At 41.8% G+C, this 19,211-nt stretch overlaps 1 protein-coding gene across 5 annotated transcripts in view; it reads right to left on the bottom strand.

The window, feature by feature from the left end:
- The window catches only part of LOC139917806 (rho GTPase-activating protein 12-like), a 67,987-nt gene extending 50,184 nt beyond the window's left edge, over positions 1-17,803 (bottom strand). For 4 of the 5 annotated variants that reach the window (XM_078287533.1, XM_078287535.1, XM_078287536.1 and 1 more), the window contains exons 1-2: positions 17,640-17,803; positions 7,573-8,338 (exon numbers count right to left, since the gene is read on the bottom strand). In XM_078287533.1, the coding sequence (XP_078143659.1) occupies positions 7,573-8,271 (699 nt within the window). In that variant the 5' untranslated portion in view covers positions 8,272-8,338; positions 17,640-17,803. Of the gene's footprint in view, positions 1-7,572; positions 8,339-17,634 lie in introns of all 5 variants that reach the window. The other variant, XM_078287534.1, reaches the window with a different exon arrangement.
- Between the last annotated feature and the right edge of the window lie 1,408 nt (positions 17,804-19,211).

Raw genomic sequence — 19,211 nt, 5'->3', positions numbered from 1 at the left:
ACAATTCAGTAACAGGACTAGTTTTTTTATTGTCAGAATCTGATTTCTAATCACGTTCATTTATGTGCTAGAAGTGTGATTTTAAGACCTGTTCCTCCATACAATGCCGGTGAATGGAGAGAGAAAAAACACAATTGATGCTACTAGCAATGTGTGTGCTAAAAACAAACTAGCAGGCGAGTATTAGAGATCGAGAGTCCAGAGAACGAGCGTCTATGGAGCCGAGGCATGGGGAGCCAGTGATGTGTTCAGTTCAATTGGCTGTGAAAATAAATAAATAAAATCTTTTTGACACATTTGACGGGCAGGCCGGGGTGTGAATGACATTCATTGACATTCAACTGAAATTTGAATATTGAAATTCGTTCTGTCAGCCTCACCACACTGCATTGGATTTGGATCACCGGTTCCCAAAATATGGTCTGGGGACCGCCAGGGGTCCATGAGGTATACGGGGTCCACAGCAAAATGAAGAACAGATTAATTTCACTATTTCTTCTACATCATAACTAACAACAAAACTCTCCTCATATGGGCTTCCTTAGGACAAAACCTTAACAAATGGGAGTCTAATGTGCATCCATTTGGGGGTCCTTGGCATGAAAACGTTTGGGACACCCTGAATAAGAGGAAGATTGAGTGTCTATATAACGCCGCAGTGCATAATTCCTGCAGTGAGTGAATCCCATAGAGATTCCCTCATATGGCCGCGTGCCAACATGTGATATAATAAGCCTATTAAATAAGACAGAGAAAGAGAATTAACAGTACTGCAGATGGCCTGGCTCTCACTCACACATCCCTCAGACTGTGTGTGTGTGTGTGTGTGTGTGTGTGTGTGTGGACATGTTTGTGTGGCTGTGTCTGTATTTGCGTGACAGAGCACAAATGGGTGTGCTCACAAATGGGAGTGCATGACTCTGTGTGTGTGTGTGTGTGTGTGTGTGCATGCATGCGTGAGAGAGAGATAGAGATAGAGAGAGTTTGAATGAATTGAACAAATCAATGAATTGCTGAATGTATGTGCTAAAAATGTGCATGGGTGTGTTCAATGACTTATTGTAAAACAAGGTGTGACAGTGACAGTATATGACAAGTGAGCACAGTAAACTTGAAAGCAGATAAGAGTGTAATAAAACACACACACCAAACTTCTACTAACTAGGTAATCAAAGAAATCAGGAAGTGCTTCCTCCAATCAATCTTCCTGGTGAGAGTTATTTGAGGCATCAGTTGATTACAGCTTGATTGGATGTTATTTACCCTAACAATCAGAGAGAGAGGAAGCGAGAGAGAGAGATACAGAGAGACAAAGAGAGGTAAAGAAGGACAGAGAGAGGGACCAGGGAGTCTACAAGTTTCATCAAGGTAAATTTAAGACTTTAAGACCTTCTTAATGCCTATTACATTGAAATATGACACCAATTTTACCTTTAAAATCAATAGAGAATTAAGAAGCCTTTGTTCGATACAGAATATGAATCTGATTTCTTACTTGAAAAAACAATTTTAAGATCTCAAAAACTGAACTGAAGACTTTCACCGTTGTGTTCTTGCAATTTACAATAGAGAGAAGCAAAATGGACATTTATTTATATGAAAATGTCACAGTTCATTACGAGAAAGGCAGAGAGAGACCAAATGAAATAGAGAGAGAGAGCGAGAGGGAGGTTCCTGCTGACTCACAGTGTTAGCAGAACAACAGCCTCAGGTTAATGAAGGTCTAAGCAGGGCTGATGAGGACAGACAGACAGAGAGGAGAGGGGAGATGAGGGGAAGCTAGAGCTAATCTATAACGCTGGCAGGGACAATCAATACACCCAAACATCAAGCTAGAGGACAAGCTCAAAGATGCTTCACTTAGTTTTACCCACATAGGATAATCTGCTGTCCAGAGCATGTTTTGCCACACTGTATGTGAGGTCCTGTTGTCCTCCCATCATGTCAGTGTATCATGTATTGTGTCGGGATGTACTGTGAATTTGTTGTGAATACATCTCTGCACCAGTGTCACGAGAAATTCAAATTCCTGTACGTTTATTGTCTGTCATAGCCTAATGCGGGCTGATCTTTCCACCTTCAGTCTTAGAAAACAAATGATTATGTCAAGTTGTATTCATGAACATTAAACATTCATTAGCCCTTGTCAAAGTCAGCCAAGTGGTTGGTTGTGACAAACAGGTTGTGGTTTTTAGAGGACATAAGCTACTAAATTAGCACTAATTACATGCAGGTTAGGCCAACTAATGCCATCCTTGAAACTCAAAGGCCACAGCTGCTGATGGATTAAAAAAGGCATCGGTCTCACTGTTCAGCAGAGATTTTAATGGAGATTTTTACAATAGAATAGGATCTCCAAATGGCTGGTTATCTGCCAGCATGGCTGGTAGAAATTTACACTTAATCATTTAGCTTATGCTCCCATCCAGATTGACCTGAGTGAGCAGGAAGGGGTTCAGCGGCTTGTTCAAGAACACTTTGACAGGATGCAAGGCACCTGCTGGGATCGAACCTGAGACCTTCAGGATACAGGACAGTCCATCTAAACTCTAGGCTACTTTGGTGTCCCACGTTCAATCCTTTTCCTAAAGAAGACAAAGTAACCGGCCAAAATTTACCAGTGTTTGACTAGCGTTTAGTGTCAATGTGCCAAACTGAGGGTCTCACATATAACTTTGGAGCATATATAATATGGGATACTTAGTGCAGCGCTTCTCACAAGTGCTATTGGAATACGATGAGCCTGAAGGAAGAGGGATGATGAAGAGCAGAATGGATGAGGCAGTGCAGTGAAGCAGCAAATTAAAACACACTGAGACCTTGACAGCCATTAAATTCACTGGCTAGGGGGAAATGTCTGCTTCAGTAGATACAATGACCAATCCACCATGGCCAGGGGCTTTAAGACATAAGCATGAAAGTATCCACTGATATCCGAGTTCATAACTTCTACTTTTTCATTTAAAGATCAATGGAAGTTTATGAAAAACTCAATAGTAATGCCGTTAAAACTCTGTACCCATTGTAAGCCAAAATAAAACAGTACTTTAGGCTGTGGTCACATGGGATGCTGTTTTGAACATTCCTGCATTATTTTTTTTGCGGTTATTTTCAATGGTTTCAATGCGGCAGGTGTGTGTCCCCTCCAAACTATGCTGCTCACATTTTATTTTTTTATTTTTTTGTGCGCTCACATTTTAGACGTACCGTGTTTTGGGGCTCCTTGGCACTCCCAGTTTGTGTCTCAACTTTAGCTGCACCACGCATAATGTTAAGGTGAAAGTAGCTCATGAAATGGGCATTAGCAGGATGTCATGTCCCTACATCTATCAGTTTCAGAATGGGCTCCTCATCTTCTTCAAGAGCAAGCAGAGCAATTGCTAACTTGCTCTATTTTCAACAATGTCATCTCCTTTTTTACTTCAGGTTAGCTAGCTAACACCAATTATATAGCTTGTAAGTTGCTGTGAAAAAGTGTTGCACAACAACGAGAATGAAGAAACACTCCTCGAAGCCTTTGAGCTCATGCTCTCTCGGGTCCTAGCACTGATCACGGTCTTAGATGCTATTGTTCTTTGAAGACTTAGCTCCTCTCTGTTTGGGGGTGGCCATTGCCTAGAGGTCAGATAATCAAACTTCTGACCCGAAGGTCGTCAGTTTGAATCCCTGGACCACTGGGGAAAATCTAAGCAGTACCAATATAAGACTGAGGATAAACTGGGCCGCTCCCAGAATGTGAAGCAGGGTGCTGCATGCTCAGTCAAGCTTCCCTTGGTAAACAAGGGTTAACAAGACAAGATGCCATTCCCCATGAATGATGCAGTCCCCCTCATAACCAATCAGTAATAAATATGTCACCTTCTTTTGATTTATACAATGCACACCTCTTAAGCCAATCGGTGTAATTTTTAAAGTGCCACAACAAAGAGCAGAAATGCAAAATTTCAAAGATTCATAAAAAATGATCAGCAGTGTCTGAGATATTGCATGTGATGGATGGATGAACAAATGTAAGTAAACAGATCTGCCCCGCCTCCCCCCAAAAAAAAAAGAGTGCAAAAGAAAGAGAGTGGGAGGACGATGGGACAGTGGGAGCTGTTGAGAAGAGACTCGTAGTGACAAAGTAGGTCCCAGCCTCAGCTCATACAGCAGATAAGAGAGCCAGCCTGGCCCAATGCAGGGAGTTCTGCACACACACTCAGCACAGGCTGACTGAGTGGCTTATCAAAAGGAGCTGGATGAGCCAGCTGGCACTGAGGAACAATGCCTGGGAGCTGGAAACACAAACACACACAGCCTGACTTTCTGCATTTACATCACCGCCATGGTTTTATCTTCACTCATACTCCTCCGTCTTTAGCACTCATTCCTTCCTCTTTCCTTTGTACATTAGATAGCAGGAAAGGAAAGAAGGGAAGAGAAGAGAAAAAGACATGAGAGAGGTATAAGCAGGTAAAAGGAGATATAGGAGGGGCGGAGTCTGCATATAGCAGGAAGTCCTGACTGACACCTGAGCTGTTGTCACCAGCAGCATGCTGTCAGGAAAGAGGAAAAACAAACAAGCAACCCATTGAAACTCAGACAGTTTCACTCCAGCAGGACACACCCACCTGCCTGCTGACATGAACCTTGTAGGACTATGGGTCCATCTAACCAACCAAAGATCAGCTACTAAGAGCACACCACGGTGTTAACAAGACATCAATGAAACTAGACTTCTTGATGACACTCATACTGCACCAATGTAAAGCTCTATACACAGAGTGCTTTGATCCCTTGTTCATTTCACCTAAAACTACTTCACTCATGAATGGGAGATGTAAATGAACAGGGGAAGACAGGTAAAAAAAGAGTTTTAAGCCAAGACAAAGGAGACATGGATAGTGCATCTCAAAATAAGAAAGGTGGAGATTTTATATTTGTTGTAATACATTTGTACTTGTAGATTAAATAGCCCAGAGAATGAGAACAACCCACAGCGTTTAGTTGTTGACAAAGTTGGATTGGCTGTCTCCACAACCAGAACAGGCTGGACTACTTTGACCTTTCTCATGGCCATTTCAATGACATTTGAAACGGCCTAGGAAGGAAGGAACTCCACTGTGGACTGGGTTGCTTTCATATATGGACTTTAAAATTTGACTTCGCTAAAGATAAACGTTCACAAACACGTCACACTGAGTCAGCGGTTACCTCTCACTATGTGATGCATTGTTTTGAAATCACTCTACTACTGACTGAGCCAGATTTGACACCAATTGTGGACACAGCTTACGTTACAACAAATAAAGCAACAGGACTGCTGTCCCTGATAATATTTGTGCTGTTTAGTTTTGGGTGCTTTGAAAAGGCCTGGGAGGTGGGATTTTCTTCTAAACCTGCTAAATTTGTCAGAGACAGTGGATGTGGGGGTAAATCTGGTCCAACTCTCGTAATGTATGAAAAAAAACAACCAAAAAACTAAATTTCAATAGTACTTCAATACTGTTGCAGAAAACTGAATTCAAGTTTTATAAAACATTCAATAATTTCACCAAATGTGTTCTGGAAGCTGAAAATCCATTTCAACTTCACTTCCAGAGGACAGATGCATGTGGATCGGAAAAGTTAAAAGAAGAAGAAGGATTGGAAAAGACAGAGCCACAGTCTGGCTCTTGACTGCAGCAGTCAGAGTCACAGCTGAAAACATGGCAACAGTGTCAAACAGTCCACCACGTCTCAAACTGAATCCAAGTCCACCTGTTTGACAAAACTGGTGCCAAGAGTGACATATTGAACTATTTCACTCACAGAGCCAACAAAGATGAACACCCAACTGACATATCAAAACCCCTGTGCAAAGTTTGCTATAAAGCTTTCCAAGCCAAGTGTGGACTGTTGTTCTGTGACACTTGACTGCTTGATGGTTTTTCTTCGTTCTTCTTTCTTTCTTTCTTCTTTGTTTGCCGTGGTACTGTAGCTGTATCGATTTTTGTCATACTAAATTTAGTATTGGTAATACCAGTTTTGGTACCTCAATATTGGTACCATGTGAAATCACAACCGAGAATTTCTTATAAAATAAAAAGGTAAACTTAACATATCTTTCAAAAAATATAACAAAATATCTGACACACAAAATCAAAAATAAAGTCTTTATAGTCAGTTTTTTCCAACTAATTTTACCTTCACATTCACCGTTCCCTTGAATCCTTAAAGGGACAGTCTATATTTTCCGATGGATAGCAAAATGCGGGTATAGCCTAGTACCGTTTTAAAATTTTGGCACCGCGGCACTCTTAAAGTACCAGTACACCCTGCAAACTAATTGGTATTGAGGTCAAAAGTCTCATATGGTGAAACACTAATCCATACATATGTAATCGGCCACAACTCCCATCCCCTCTTTCCCACACACACACACTGAGGGGTCTGGGTCTGGTGTCAGCACCACACTGACCTACTTTCTATTGTCTCACTGGCCTTTGTTCAGAAGCAGACTGAGCTAATGATCCCAGGAACAAACAAGCTTCAACGTTTAATCAGCAGCCTAGTCTCACTGAGGCTTTCTGGCTGAAGCTTCGTTTGGCTGCTCTAGGCCTGGGGTGAAGGGTCGCTCCTCCTGCCTCGCTCAAAAGGAACAAAAAAAGTTCTTCAGTAGGCCAAGAGGTCAGATCAAGAGCAGCTGAATATCTCCACAGATGAAAAGGGAAGTGTTGCATAGATTTAAATAAATATATTTATTTAAATATTTGCAGACATTTTCTGCACAAATCCTGGGGTTACAAATCTGGTGTCAAGCTCTGAATTATCTACCAATACAAATGATCTGATGTGACTATGCTTTGTGCTATTAAACCAGGGTGAGCACCTACATAGAAACCTGGCTTGGCTGTTAGAGGAAAGGCGGAGGCTGAGCAACAACATTAGCTTACAAAATACAAAAATCTAAAACCAATAAAAAAAATCATCATCCGGCCTTATTGCTCTCCAAAAAATAAGGATTAGCCTTGCGTATATAGTCTGTGGTCTCTGCCTGTTGTCAAACTCCGTCCCTACTGACCAACGACTGAGCGAGAGCCAATCAAATCAAAGCAAAACTCTGGAACACTCTGGATTTAAAAGGTTCCCGATTGGCTGCCTGGTACGCTACACTTCTGCAAACTTTTCTTCCTGTTTCTGCTTGAATGGTTAACTCGCCTAACGTTTGTTGAAACTTATCATTATTCAAGAAGTTGTAAATTAAAACTCCAAATCTCCTCTTGTCTCTTTATTGAATGTTTCACACAGTACCTGGTTCTAAACACAAAACAGCATTGAAAACGGGATGTTAATTATTTTGGCCAGTAAAAATGATTCTAGTTTTGTCGTTTACCAGCCCATGGCAGGTGTGCCAAGAAGTTCATTTCGGACACTGATCATGATATAAATATAACCAAATAAAAGCCATTCTTTAACTGCAGCACCCACTGGAACTGATCCTGGAATGGGCCCAGTAGGGAACCAGGGTCTCAGAAATTACCTCCACCCTTCACATCTGCAAAACAACAACAGCAAACACTGTTTATAATCTTAAAATGTGTCTGTCTTTACCTGGAGGTGTTCAGTGGAGCTGCTGCTCAGCTCGTCTCCAGACTCGGAGTCGTTGGTGCGTCTCTCTGAGCTCTCCCCGGCCGAGTCACAGTGTTGGGCGTTATCCACGTCCAGGGGCATCCTGACCAGATCCGGGGATTGGGCGCGGGTGCGGGGCAGCGTGTTACACCCGCTCTTCTGCGGTGGCTGGAGGGCACCGCCGTGGACGAGGATGTCGGCCAGCGCTCGGTCGTGGTCGGTGGGGCTGGCGGGGGCGTGGTGGTGGTGGTTGCTGTCCCGTCGCTGGCTGGGAGGGCTGAAGTGTCCGGAGGAGGCGGAGGGCGAAGAAGGCGAGCGACGATAACTGGATTCGTGTCTGTGGAGGTTTTCGCCGGAGCGGTCCAGCTCCAGAGTGCTTGGTTTCACCCAGATGGCGCCGCCTGGTAGCAGGGGTGCGTTGCCTCCGGCGGCAGCAGGGTGTTGGATGGGTTTAGGCGGCGGCATGAGGGCTTTGCGGACCTCTCGGACGTACTGCGCCGGTACGTAGAAGGCTTTGGTCCCCTCCTCCTTCCTCACCTGCCACCAGTCCTCGTTGGTTTTCTTGACCAGCATGTAGCATTCCCCTTGGTGGATGGTGATGAGGCGGTCCTTGGCCTTGTACTCATAGTCATACTCCACCTCGATGTAGACCTGGCCCGGGGCAATGGGCAGGTCCGCCATGATGCCTCTGATTGTCCACCAGGCAACTCACCGCAACATATGTATCAGCATGGCTTCCGGGACAAGGCTGGTAAGAAAAAAACAAGAGTTTCAAGTTATAATCCATGAAATTTCCATATAAAAAAATTCACGTTTTGCTACTCTCTATCACCGTTTGATATAACACAATGGTGATTCAACCTATACCCACTTTATGAAAGCTTTTAGGCCTACATTGGCCGTTTGAAACACCCGGTGTCAGATAGTTGTTTCACGGTGTTGTGTCAAAGTTTTCTTCCCGTGAAAAATGTGTTTCCCCTGGCGGTGTGTCTTTGCCCTGATATCACACCAGGGAAGAAAAAAACATCATTTAACTTTTTGTCGATCACTTTCCTGTTGCTGTCATTTTAAAAACATTTCACAGGATTACAAAGAATAAAAATAGCCCATTGTACAAGGCAGTGGCCAGGCTATACATCAGTCTACTTGTATCTACTATAAACTTCTTTGGGGATACAAAGTTGGTGAAACACTGGAAAAACACCCAGTGTCAGGTTAAGTCTTTTCTGGGAAAAAATCTTCTGCCGCACAGGAAGTGATGTGCTTTAAGTTTCCGGCAGCAGCAACAGCGGTTTGTTTGGAATAAACAGAAGAAGAACTGGGTAGTTAGCATGAGCAGCGATACCCACCGCGGCTGAACAGACAAAAAAAAAAAGAGCGCCACTTACAGAAACTCAAACTTCAGTCAGTAAGGGGCTGATAAGAAATGGTAACATACAAGGCATGTGCAGACACAGACAGTATCTACCTCTTCTTTTTCTGTCTCTCTTACGACACACACTAACTCCGATATAAAAACAAAGACACAAACAACCTTGTTTTTTCAAAGTCCAATATTCCCGTAACCCGATCAGAACAAATGAATAAAGATACAGACTGAAGAGCTGTAATCCTCTTCAAAGGCAGCAAACACAATCCAGCACAGAGACTCCCAGGCTCAGAGGTGGCTGAGCCGTACATAAGATTAGAGAGAAGGAGGGGAGACGGTAATGTGACTCACATGGTCTTTTCCCTCTACTGTATATCCGGCTCTCTCTGTCTTTCAGTTCAATTAGCTTTATTAGCATGACAAAATTCTTTCTCCCTCTCGGTTTCTCTCTCTCCCTTTCTCCCACTAAAACACAATAACACTGACAACTAGCTTAACAGCAACTGCGGCATGTTGCTTCTGAGTCAAGAGATTACTCAAATCACAGTCACACATATTTTCCTGCTGAGGTCACACACACACACACACACACACACACTCTTACAACATGAAATGAGTTCCGGTACACCTTGAGCAACCTGCGCTTTGAAGTGATTTTTTTTTAATTTTTTTTTTTTAAAGGGAACGTAAACAATATAAAAACGTACATTGCTCAATTGACAGTGAAACCAAGCAGCATGTAATGAAGCCAAACCCTAGGCTCCACAGGCTGAACAATCAACTTTTAGAGTGACTTCACTTCACTTTTAAAATGACTGGTGAAAACAGTCTGGGGCCAAATGAGAACGAGTAAATCAAGAAGCCAGGACAAATTCCAAAAGGCTTTTTTCATTAAAATTACTGTACAGATGTTTTGCCTGTGGGCAGGAGTGTGCCAGTGCGTGATGGGAGTTGCTGTCATATATCGCCTGAGGCTGCCTCTGTGCCTCGGCATGGGCTATTTGGATAAAAAGCGATTGTTCCAAGTTTCGACTAACGCTAGCTGGAGCCTAAAGGGTTTTTAATGTTGCCTCGTTGGCTCTGTTGAGTATTGGCTTTCTACAAAACGGCATATAGCCTAGATCTTACCCTACCCTATAACCTTGATAGAATCTGGTACAAAATGTTGCCACAACATAAAAAATGCTGTAAAACCGCTCTTATTAGCTCTTACTTTTATCTGTTTTTTTTAGCACTTCTCTCACAGCAATGTTGTCGAGGCATTACGGCTCTGACCCTTGCACCTCCTTACTATCAGTTGCACGCAATGTTGTTGATATAGGAATTGGAGCTTATACAACTGCTGCACCATTGTAAATCACTCTAGGTCGGAGTGTCAGCTAAATCCGTTAAATGTAAATAGTAAACAAGTAAACATGTCGTCCCCCACGAATGATGCAGGAACAGTAACAAGACCTTTAATTATAGAGTCCCCATCAGGCCAATAAGAACACAGTACAAAATGTGTCATCTCTCCCAAGTTTTGTCAAAATTGGACCAGTGGTGTCGGTGTTATTACGTTTGAGTTATAACGCCTCCATCAGGCCATAGGTAATTTTTAAATGCCAGATCACTGTACACAAATGCCCCCCCAATGCCCCACCCCCAAGTTTTATCACATGAAGGACAATAAAGACCATCTGAAATATAGGCCTAGCTTGTGAGTCATTACTGGGATCTAGTCAAAGTGTATTCAAAGGACTGGGATCATACTCCACAACACACACTCACACACAACATTCCTCTGAACAGAATAAAAGATAACCAGGGTTCCCACACTCACTTGGTCATCAAATTCAAGGACTCACAATTGGCATGTTTTGGGGTAAGACATGCCATTGATCAAAATGAAATCAAGTCCATTTTAAAACTGCTATATGAACACAAATATCCATCACAGTTGATCCTAAGACAGAGAGAGGTTCAAAGAGCCACATATTGATGGATTTGGGTGCTAAATATACACTTCCCATTAAAAGTTTGGGGACACCTAGCTTTTGAAAATGTTTAATACATAAGCATGTTTTCTTTGTTGGTTTGCAATAACTTAACCCCATTCAAGAACAAGGTTTAGACACTTTGATGAACATGAAGATGAGTGTTGAATTAATCCAAAGTATTACTAAATTGCTATTTTATGTTAACAAAAGCATTGCACGCTTTATTCATTGAAAAATAACAGAGAAAATCAAACTAGAAAAGTACTAGAAAAATTAGAAAAGGCAAGGTGTCCCCAAACTTTTGACAGGCAGTGTATATTTATTAAATGAAGTACTTTCAAGGCCATCCATTCATTTTCAAACACTTTTAAGGCCTTATTTTATGTTTCTCAAATCTACAAACATTCAGGGATTTTCAAAGCCCCGTGGGAACCCTGGATAATGAACTGTCTCGTCTGCACACTGTGGCCTTCCTACAGATCTACCTCCCCCAGCCACCCAAACCAAAACGAGACAAGGTCTAGAGGAGTGTTAACCCCAACTAAGCCAACACCCAGACAGTGGTCTCAAAGAAAAGTGGTGCAGTCTGGCTGGGCCTCGTCTGAAAACACCCTGCTAATGGGGGGTTGGGGTTGGAGGATGGGAGGTTGGGGTCATCCAGATCTAGATGAAGAGGCAGGATATTACAATGGCAGCAGTAATTACAATGCCACAAAGCCACCAGTGTGTCATATCCAATGGGGCCTTAGCCTTAAAACCACGATGATGATTATCACTTTATAGGACAATTTAGGCGAGGCAACAGAAATCTGTCTTTCTGTATCTCTATCCTAGATACACAGACACACATACAGCTCCTCCTGATGTATATGGATTTCATCAGAGAAGTCAGCCAGTCAGAGAGTTCAGGGTCACTTTCAGTCCAGTGTCATCGCTGCAGATTGGGCGCTGTACCAGTCCCAACAAATCACTTTCATTGCCAAGGGGATGTGGCCAATCAGACAGTCTGAGAAAAGCCTCATGGATCTATTTGGAGTGCATATTTGCAGCAAGCGTGCTTCAAAATACAACAGAGACATATGTAGCTAGTTTATTCTTACCCAGTGTGTCTGAAAAATCCATAATTAACATGACATACTGTATGCCATTTAGGGGATGCTTGTATTCCATGCATGCATACATTTCTAGCATGGGTGGCCTAAGCGTTAGTGCCATGCTCTACCCACTGAGCTCCAGGGGAACAAAAATTGCAACAGAACTCAAAACTAAGCCACTTCTAAAGAGGGAAAGTCTTAAAAATAGGTTGTCCACAGAGCAGAAAGCAACACTGTGATATAGCCTCATTTAAAACCACATGCTTAAAAAGAGTCACAAGTAATCTTTTTTACAAGTGTTGCCAACATAAAGGTGCAGCTGAACCACAAATCTGGGCTAGGCGGCTATTATCGAGTATTGCTATGCCATCTCCATGTAGGTTCAATAGTGCATTAGCTTAATCACGGTCTGTGATTAGGTCTGATTAGGCTAACTCCAGCAGGATTACACTTGATACAGTGACTGGAGGGGCAGTATCACCATGGATTACCATGCAGTGCAGGCAGCAACAGGTCCTGAGGGGAATCTCACCAAATCCATCAGCTATATAGGACGTCCATCAGCCATAACAAGAAAAGTGATGCTTTTGAAATTATGACAAAATATGTGATGATTTCAGTCTAACCATAGTCTGGACAGCTTGAAACCATTTGACAATTAAAGAGTTTCATTACAAAACACTAGATTGAAACCTGAAATTGTCATATTTTAAAAACATATATTATTCTGTCCTTAAAAATGTGCCAACCAAAGGTCTTAAGATAATTCATAACCTCAGCAGTACCCCCAATGTGCTTTGCTTGCAGGCCAGCAAGTTTTTCAACTATTGGATCTCATTTTGGAACGAAACTCTTCACTGTTGTGTTTCGTTGTCATTTAGTTTTCGTTGTCATTTAGTTTTTGTTATCCAGTTAATGTACGTTTTGTTGTTTGTTTTGAGGTGAGATTTTTATAAGCCGATAGAGAGTTGTTTTATCTCTGCACAATATCTGCACGAGTTTCATTTTTTTCTTCTCTCGGTTTTCTTCTGTCAGTGTTTTATTGCTTTACGTCTATTTTCTCACTGTGTAGCCTAAATAAATAAAGCACGACTGTAAACAGGCTGGGTGAGCTACATTTGGTGGGTGAGCGAAGTATAGTGGACTAATGAAGCATCAGACTGACTGATGGCCTATCATGACGGGGACTGGCATGGCTTCAGGACCTGCCTCATTAACCTGTGACCTACTAACTCAGTTTGCTGGCCTAACAGGAAGAAGACCATGACACTTCTATTTCCATCTAATCCTCACGCTGAAGACGTGGCTTCAGGAGCAGAATGGGAGGGGGACTTGCTTATAATCGTATATAGCGTATCACAATTTTAGCTTCCAGAGTTAATAAATGTAGCCCGCTGGCATATCAGCAATATAATAAATAAATAAATAAATAAATAAATAATTAAATAGGCTAAAGAAAGAAAGAAAGAAAGAAAGAAAGAAAGAATAATAACAATAAATATTAGTTATATTTTACTTTTTAAAACAACTGTTACAAAATGCTTTCCAAAACAGTTAAGATAAATAAATACACTGAGTACATAGAATAGAAAACAAGAGTAGATTAAAAATGAAACCATATGTGACGTAAAGATAAAATAACGTAAAATAAGGATATAAAGGAGACAGACAGGGTTACAAACCAAGATAAAAAAAACATAAGACATAAAATATATTAAAGACATAAAAAGACAAGACAAAAAAAATATGAAAACATCTCCCTTTCACTTGAATAACAACTTGAAAATAGTCGTTGATATAAGATGCAAAAAGTGCAATAAAATAATTGTGTTCCTCAAATCATCGAGACCAATGCTCACGATCGGGATGATCATTGTTATCAGGATTATTATTGCAGCCGTACTGCAGCATTTCAGCCTGCCTACACACACATCTTCAAACCTAGGTGTGAGAGATAAGATCTGTGTCCTCTTCTGAACTGAATGCTCTATTTAACACAATCTGTCATGGTGATGCACTTCAGTTAGGAGCTGTGTATTGTGTCCAGAGCTGGTGTAGTGTGGTTAAGACCCCTCACTATGGAGACACATAGTAACCACTCCACGCTGAAGACTGAACACTGACTTCAACCTTCTCTCCTGTGCCTCCTTTCTGGAAATAATACTACAGTGTATCCTGTAAAAAAGAGATTTGGAGCACTTTCAGGAGATGAAATTTACACCAGGAAAACGCCTATAAATTTTGGCTCTGGCTGGTGAGTTTCCTTACTCTATCAGCCACATCAGCAGCAAACTAATCATCATTTGGAGGTTCTTCTCTGTTCTAAAAACCTATAGTGAAAATAGTGAAAGTGGCTTGGGGAGTTTTCAGTTTGGGACTTACCAGCCACTGTAGCCGTTGGACCAAACGTAGTTTCCTGCCCTGTTATCTCTAGATTTCCCCTGGTTTCACTCACTGACACCTGGCCTGAGTCTTCAGGTAAATCACCAATCTGGACACCAGTCTGACACTTGTTGTTTCAGCCAGTTTACATGAAGACTGCTCTCCTCATCTCAGATGAGTGACTACAACTAAACCCTTATTCAAAGTCACAATGAAATGAAAAATGACTTTTTAGACCATGTTAACTAATTTTTCACGCTATAATATACTTCAATTTAACAATAAATGTCAACAATAAACTTCCTGGAAAACAGTGTATCTCACCTGATCGTGTAACAGGTAAATAAAAAACATAAATAAAAAATTCCAACCAATAAAACCATCACTGATTTTTTAACAATCCCGCCCCTCCCATCAAATAAAACTGCCTCTCTCTCCCTAACTGATATGTCATTGATTTAGACTTTTGAATGATCCCTCTCCGCATTATGCCCCGCCCCAATATCCTTTTTCAACAGGAAATACATCAAATTAAGGAAGCAAGATGCTCTCAAAATGCCATTTCATTAGGCAAGTTGACAAAAAACACAATCTTATTTATTCTTCTTCTTATTTAAGCAGTTGGGGGTTAAGTGCCTTGCTCAAGGGCATCTCAGCAGTAGTTGCTTTTTTTGGGGGGGGAATGAGGGGGGTGGAGAGGGGGGCTGGTATCGCCTTCACTTATCCCCATCTAGATTAAGCATCACCATCACTGACCATGAGTGCTTCTATTTAGTAGACACTGACAGTACAAATCCACTGAGACTCCAATCAGCAAATCAGAGGGGCCGCTTCTATTTGAAGTGACGGTAATAAGATTTACAGTGAGGTGTGGTGGGGTGGGGTGGATGGGTGGGTCTCAGTGACAGGAGGCTCATGAATAAAACCCAGCTAAAGTGTGAAGTGTGAGAGCGATGGGAAGGGAGTAGAGTTGCGTCTGGGACTATTTGACCCGATCTGTGCTGGAGAATCTGCTGTCGTCAGCACGTAGGTAACAAACACACCCTCCCGTTTTCTCACACCTCAGCAAAACAGGAAGCAAATACCTTGGAAGGAGTTTTCAATATGAACTATGAAATGTGTGATGGCTTTCGAACTGAAACGCGGGCAAGTAGGGCCACGGCGTCGCTCTTCTGTGTCAGGTCTCATGTGACTCTCATTAGCAGAATTCAGAACTGTTTCTTTCCACAGCCGAGCTGCCAATGATTACTTTTCGTCAGTTTTCATTTAGACAGAGCGAACTTTGTGCTGATGCTCTCTCTCTCTTGATGGAGTTATTTAAAGAGAGAGGGGAGGAGGGTCAGAGAGAGAGACAGGGAGACAGAGAGAGAGAGAGAGAGAGAGAGAGAGACAGAGGGACAGAGAGAGAGAAAGAGAGACCGAAAGCAGGGGGATAGAGGGGGATCAGAGAGAGATAGAGAGGGACAGAGAGAGAGAGAGAGAGACCAAAAGCAGGGGGATAGAGAGGGACAGAGAGAGATAGAGAGGGGGAGAGAGAGACAGAGAGACAGAGAGAAACAGAGACAGAGAGAGACAGAGAGAGAGAGAGAGACAAAACCAGGGGGATAGAGAGGGACAGAGAGAGATAGAGAGGGACAGAGAGAGAGAGAGAGAGACCAAAAGCAGGGGGATAGAGAAGGACAGAGAGAGATAGTGAGGGAGAGAGACAGAGAGAGAGAAAGACAGAGAGAGAGAGAGAGACAGAGAGAGAGACCAAACCAGGGGGATAGAGAGGGACAGAGAGCGATAGAGAGGGACAGAGAGACAGAGAGACAGACAGACAGACAGACAGAGAGAGAGAGAGAGAGAGAGAGAGAGAGAGAGAGAGAGAGAGAGAGAGAGAGAGAGAGAGAGAGAGAGAGAGAGAGAGAGGGAGAGAGAATATGCTATAGACCTTACTAAGCTCACTCTGAAACCAACTATATTAGTTTGTGTGGATACTGGAAAAGCACAATATTAACACAGGACCCGATGTTCCATGTGTAACATTAGGAACAAGCAGAGCCACTCAAGTAGTGCATTGCGACCTCTGGATGTAGCCACACCAAATATAGGCTCACGCTGTCCTAAACAGCTTGATTCAGCACAGTCTGTCCTAGTTAGGCACCTCTCACCACCACTACTTTCCTCCAATATGACCAAATAGGCCAAACTCGACTCCCTTAGGTCCCCAGCTACTGACATAACCACAGTCTGTCATATATCAACAAACCACAGCAGGCTGCAGCTCACTGGTCCTTTAATGCAACCAGAGGGAATACAGAGATGGGAGTACACACAGTAATAGGACATCTTTGGAGATAGGTAGGTTACCTGTTGTAAGAGCAAAAACAGGCAGCAGGTTTACTGAATGAGTCACCGCTTGATCATGTGAATGCTTGTCAAATCCAATTCCTATTCTGGTCACTGTTACTACCAGTGATGTAGTGGTAAATAAACTGGTTCATAAACTAGTTCCAGACAGTGATCATCATAAGGCATCACAACCACCAATATGAACACAAATCAATTATACTATGTACTATGATTTACACACATACCATAAAGATTGGTTTCAGCTTATAAAGTTGGGTAAACATCATGGTGCATTACCACCTTCAAAGCTCATTTATTAATTTCATGTGCTCTCCTTATCCTTCTCAGATGTTATGTAACTTTACACATAACCTGCTCTCTTCAGTATGCTTTGAAACCAGTAGTACCAGTGTAGCTTCCTAACAGGTTCATTTTACTGCTGATAATGAGTTGAACCATAACCAAAAAATCATTATAATATGCCTATTGGGGCTTACAGTGTGTCTGAGGTACTTAACAGTGAGTTCATAGTGACATTATGGTACTTAATGGTATTTTCTATCTCCTATGATAACACTATAATATTCCTATAGGGACTTGTAGTTTTGTGACAGTTGTAGAGTATGTTTTCTGTTCTGTTCTATTCTATTATGGGATTAGTTTGTTGTACTTTTTTAGTAAGGGTGGAGCTTTAAGTTGTGTCTACCGTGTGTAGGCAGTCTGTTTAGTCTGGAGGAGTCAACACTAAATGCTTAAGCATGAAGTTAGCGAGCTTGGCTAGGTGGCTGACCTAATCTGTCGCTAACGTTAGCTAGCTAATTAGCTTCTAGCTAAACATTCCTGAATGCCAAAGCCGTAGACTGGGAAGACAGTCAAAGATATATACCTTACCTTCTCTTCTGCTGTGATTCACTCCGTGGGGAAAAGAAAAACACTTCACTTCTCTTGGGTGAGAGTTAATTCCCATAAACTTTCCTGTCGTCCGTCCACCGTCTGAACCAGTTCGTTACTTGTCAGGCTGAAGTAGCTGTGCTCCCCTCTCCTTTCCCTGGCCGGTGATCCACAGCAGTGCTCGCTCCCGGTGATTCACGCCTGCCAACTTTGGCAACTACCTACAAGCGAAGATCGTCTGTTGAGAAGATGAATCACTCAACACATTTAAAAAAGGCTGAGCCACCTTCCGGTCTGCAAAAACACCTCACCCACACTCTACTCAGGTTTACGCCAGGCAGAGACTGCGTAAGCATTGCCGTTACCATAGCAACCGATCTGGACCACACACCTGAAACAAAAACTAGCTACTCACAAAATAAAACTTTACTCTGAATGTTAACAGCACCTTTAGTTCGTGTATTAGTTGGTCCAAATAAACCACAGATGTTTTTTTTAACGGAGAGTTAACATAGCAATTAACGTCAATACATTGACAGCGGCGCCACGTTTGTGGTAAGCGGAAATACCAACAGAGTGAGAGCTCTTTGCCTCTCCCTACTCTCTGCTCCAAGCCCTCAGGTGTCCCAGACGCAAACGGGGAGTCAGCGCCACCTCGTGGTCCACACTGGAACTACATCCACACTGCGCCGAGGAAAGCGCAGGGGCGTGTACAATTTGCGGCGGAATTATTGAATTAATGGCACCACTTAGCGGTTTTGATGATTATTCTCTGTTTTTTCAAAAGTAAATTGAAATCTAAATACCTTTTGACATCTTCAGCGTAATTTTTTGGATTATCAACATTACAGTAGGCTACTATATATATCATTTAAATTAGAGAATGTGTGAATATACACTTAACGGTCAAATAATTATTTAAAATGAGAACTTTGAAAACCCTACAACCCATTAACCATGAAACCTCTCCCTGGGGTTTACTGAGGACTTCATCCTTACAGCTTTCTGGTTTAACCAGATTAACCATGGCTGCCTAAGTGTCTTAATCTAATTCAGGTATTAATCCAGGTGGACCAGCAGACTTCAGTTGTAAGGAACACACTTCATACTGGATCTATATGGCTCATGAATAGAAAACATTTTTATGACATTTATATTACGTTCATACCACGCTAAAAAAAATATGTGCATTTAAATTGGAGTGAATCTGTGGAATGGTTTAGATGTAGAAGTCAAAATGCAAATATAAATCAGTTTAATAAGTACAAAAAAAATATTTTTTATATATTATATATATGATGATATATGATGTACAAACAAATAGGCTATGTATTAATATATATACTATATATGGATATATTGATGACATGATTAATTAGGGAAAGCGGGTGGGGCAAAATAAGTTTTTACTTCTTCCTAATCCTTTTCAAACATTAATACTAACTACATTTTGTTTGTCAAGAATTTACTGTGTTTTCATTTTTATTGCGGTTTCTTTTTTTTGCTTTTTTGATGGATTTTCTTGTCTTGTTTCTTATTTGTTTTTGTGATGTTACATGTTTGAAATAAAAT

The sequence above is a fragment of the Centroberyx gerrardi genome, chromosome 13 (assembly GCF_048128805.1).
Source record: "Centroberyx gerrardi isolate f3 chromosome 13, fCenGer3.hap1.cur.20231027, whole genome shotgun sequence".
NCBI classification, from domain to species: Eukaryota; Metazoa; Chordata; class Actinopteri; order Beryciformes; family Berycidae; genus Centroberyx; species Centroberyx gerrardi.
This window is presented reverse-complemented; position numbering and strand designations above follow the sequence as displayed.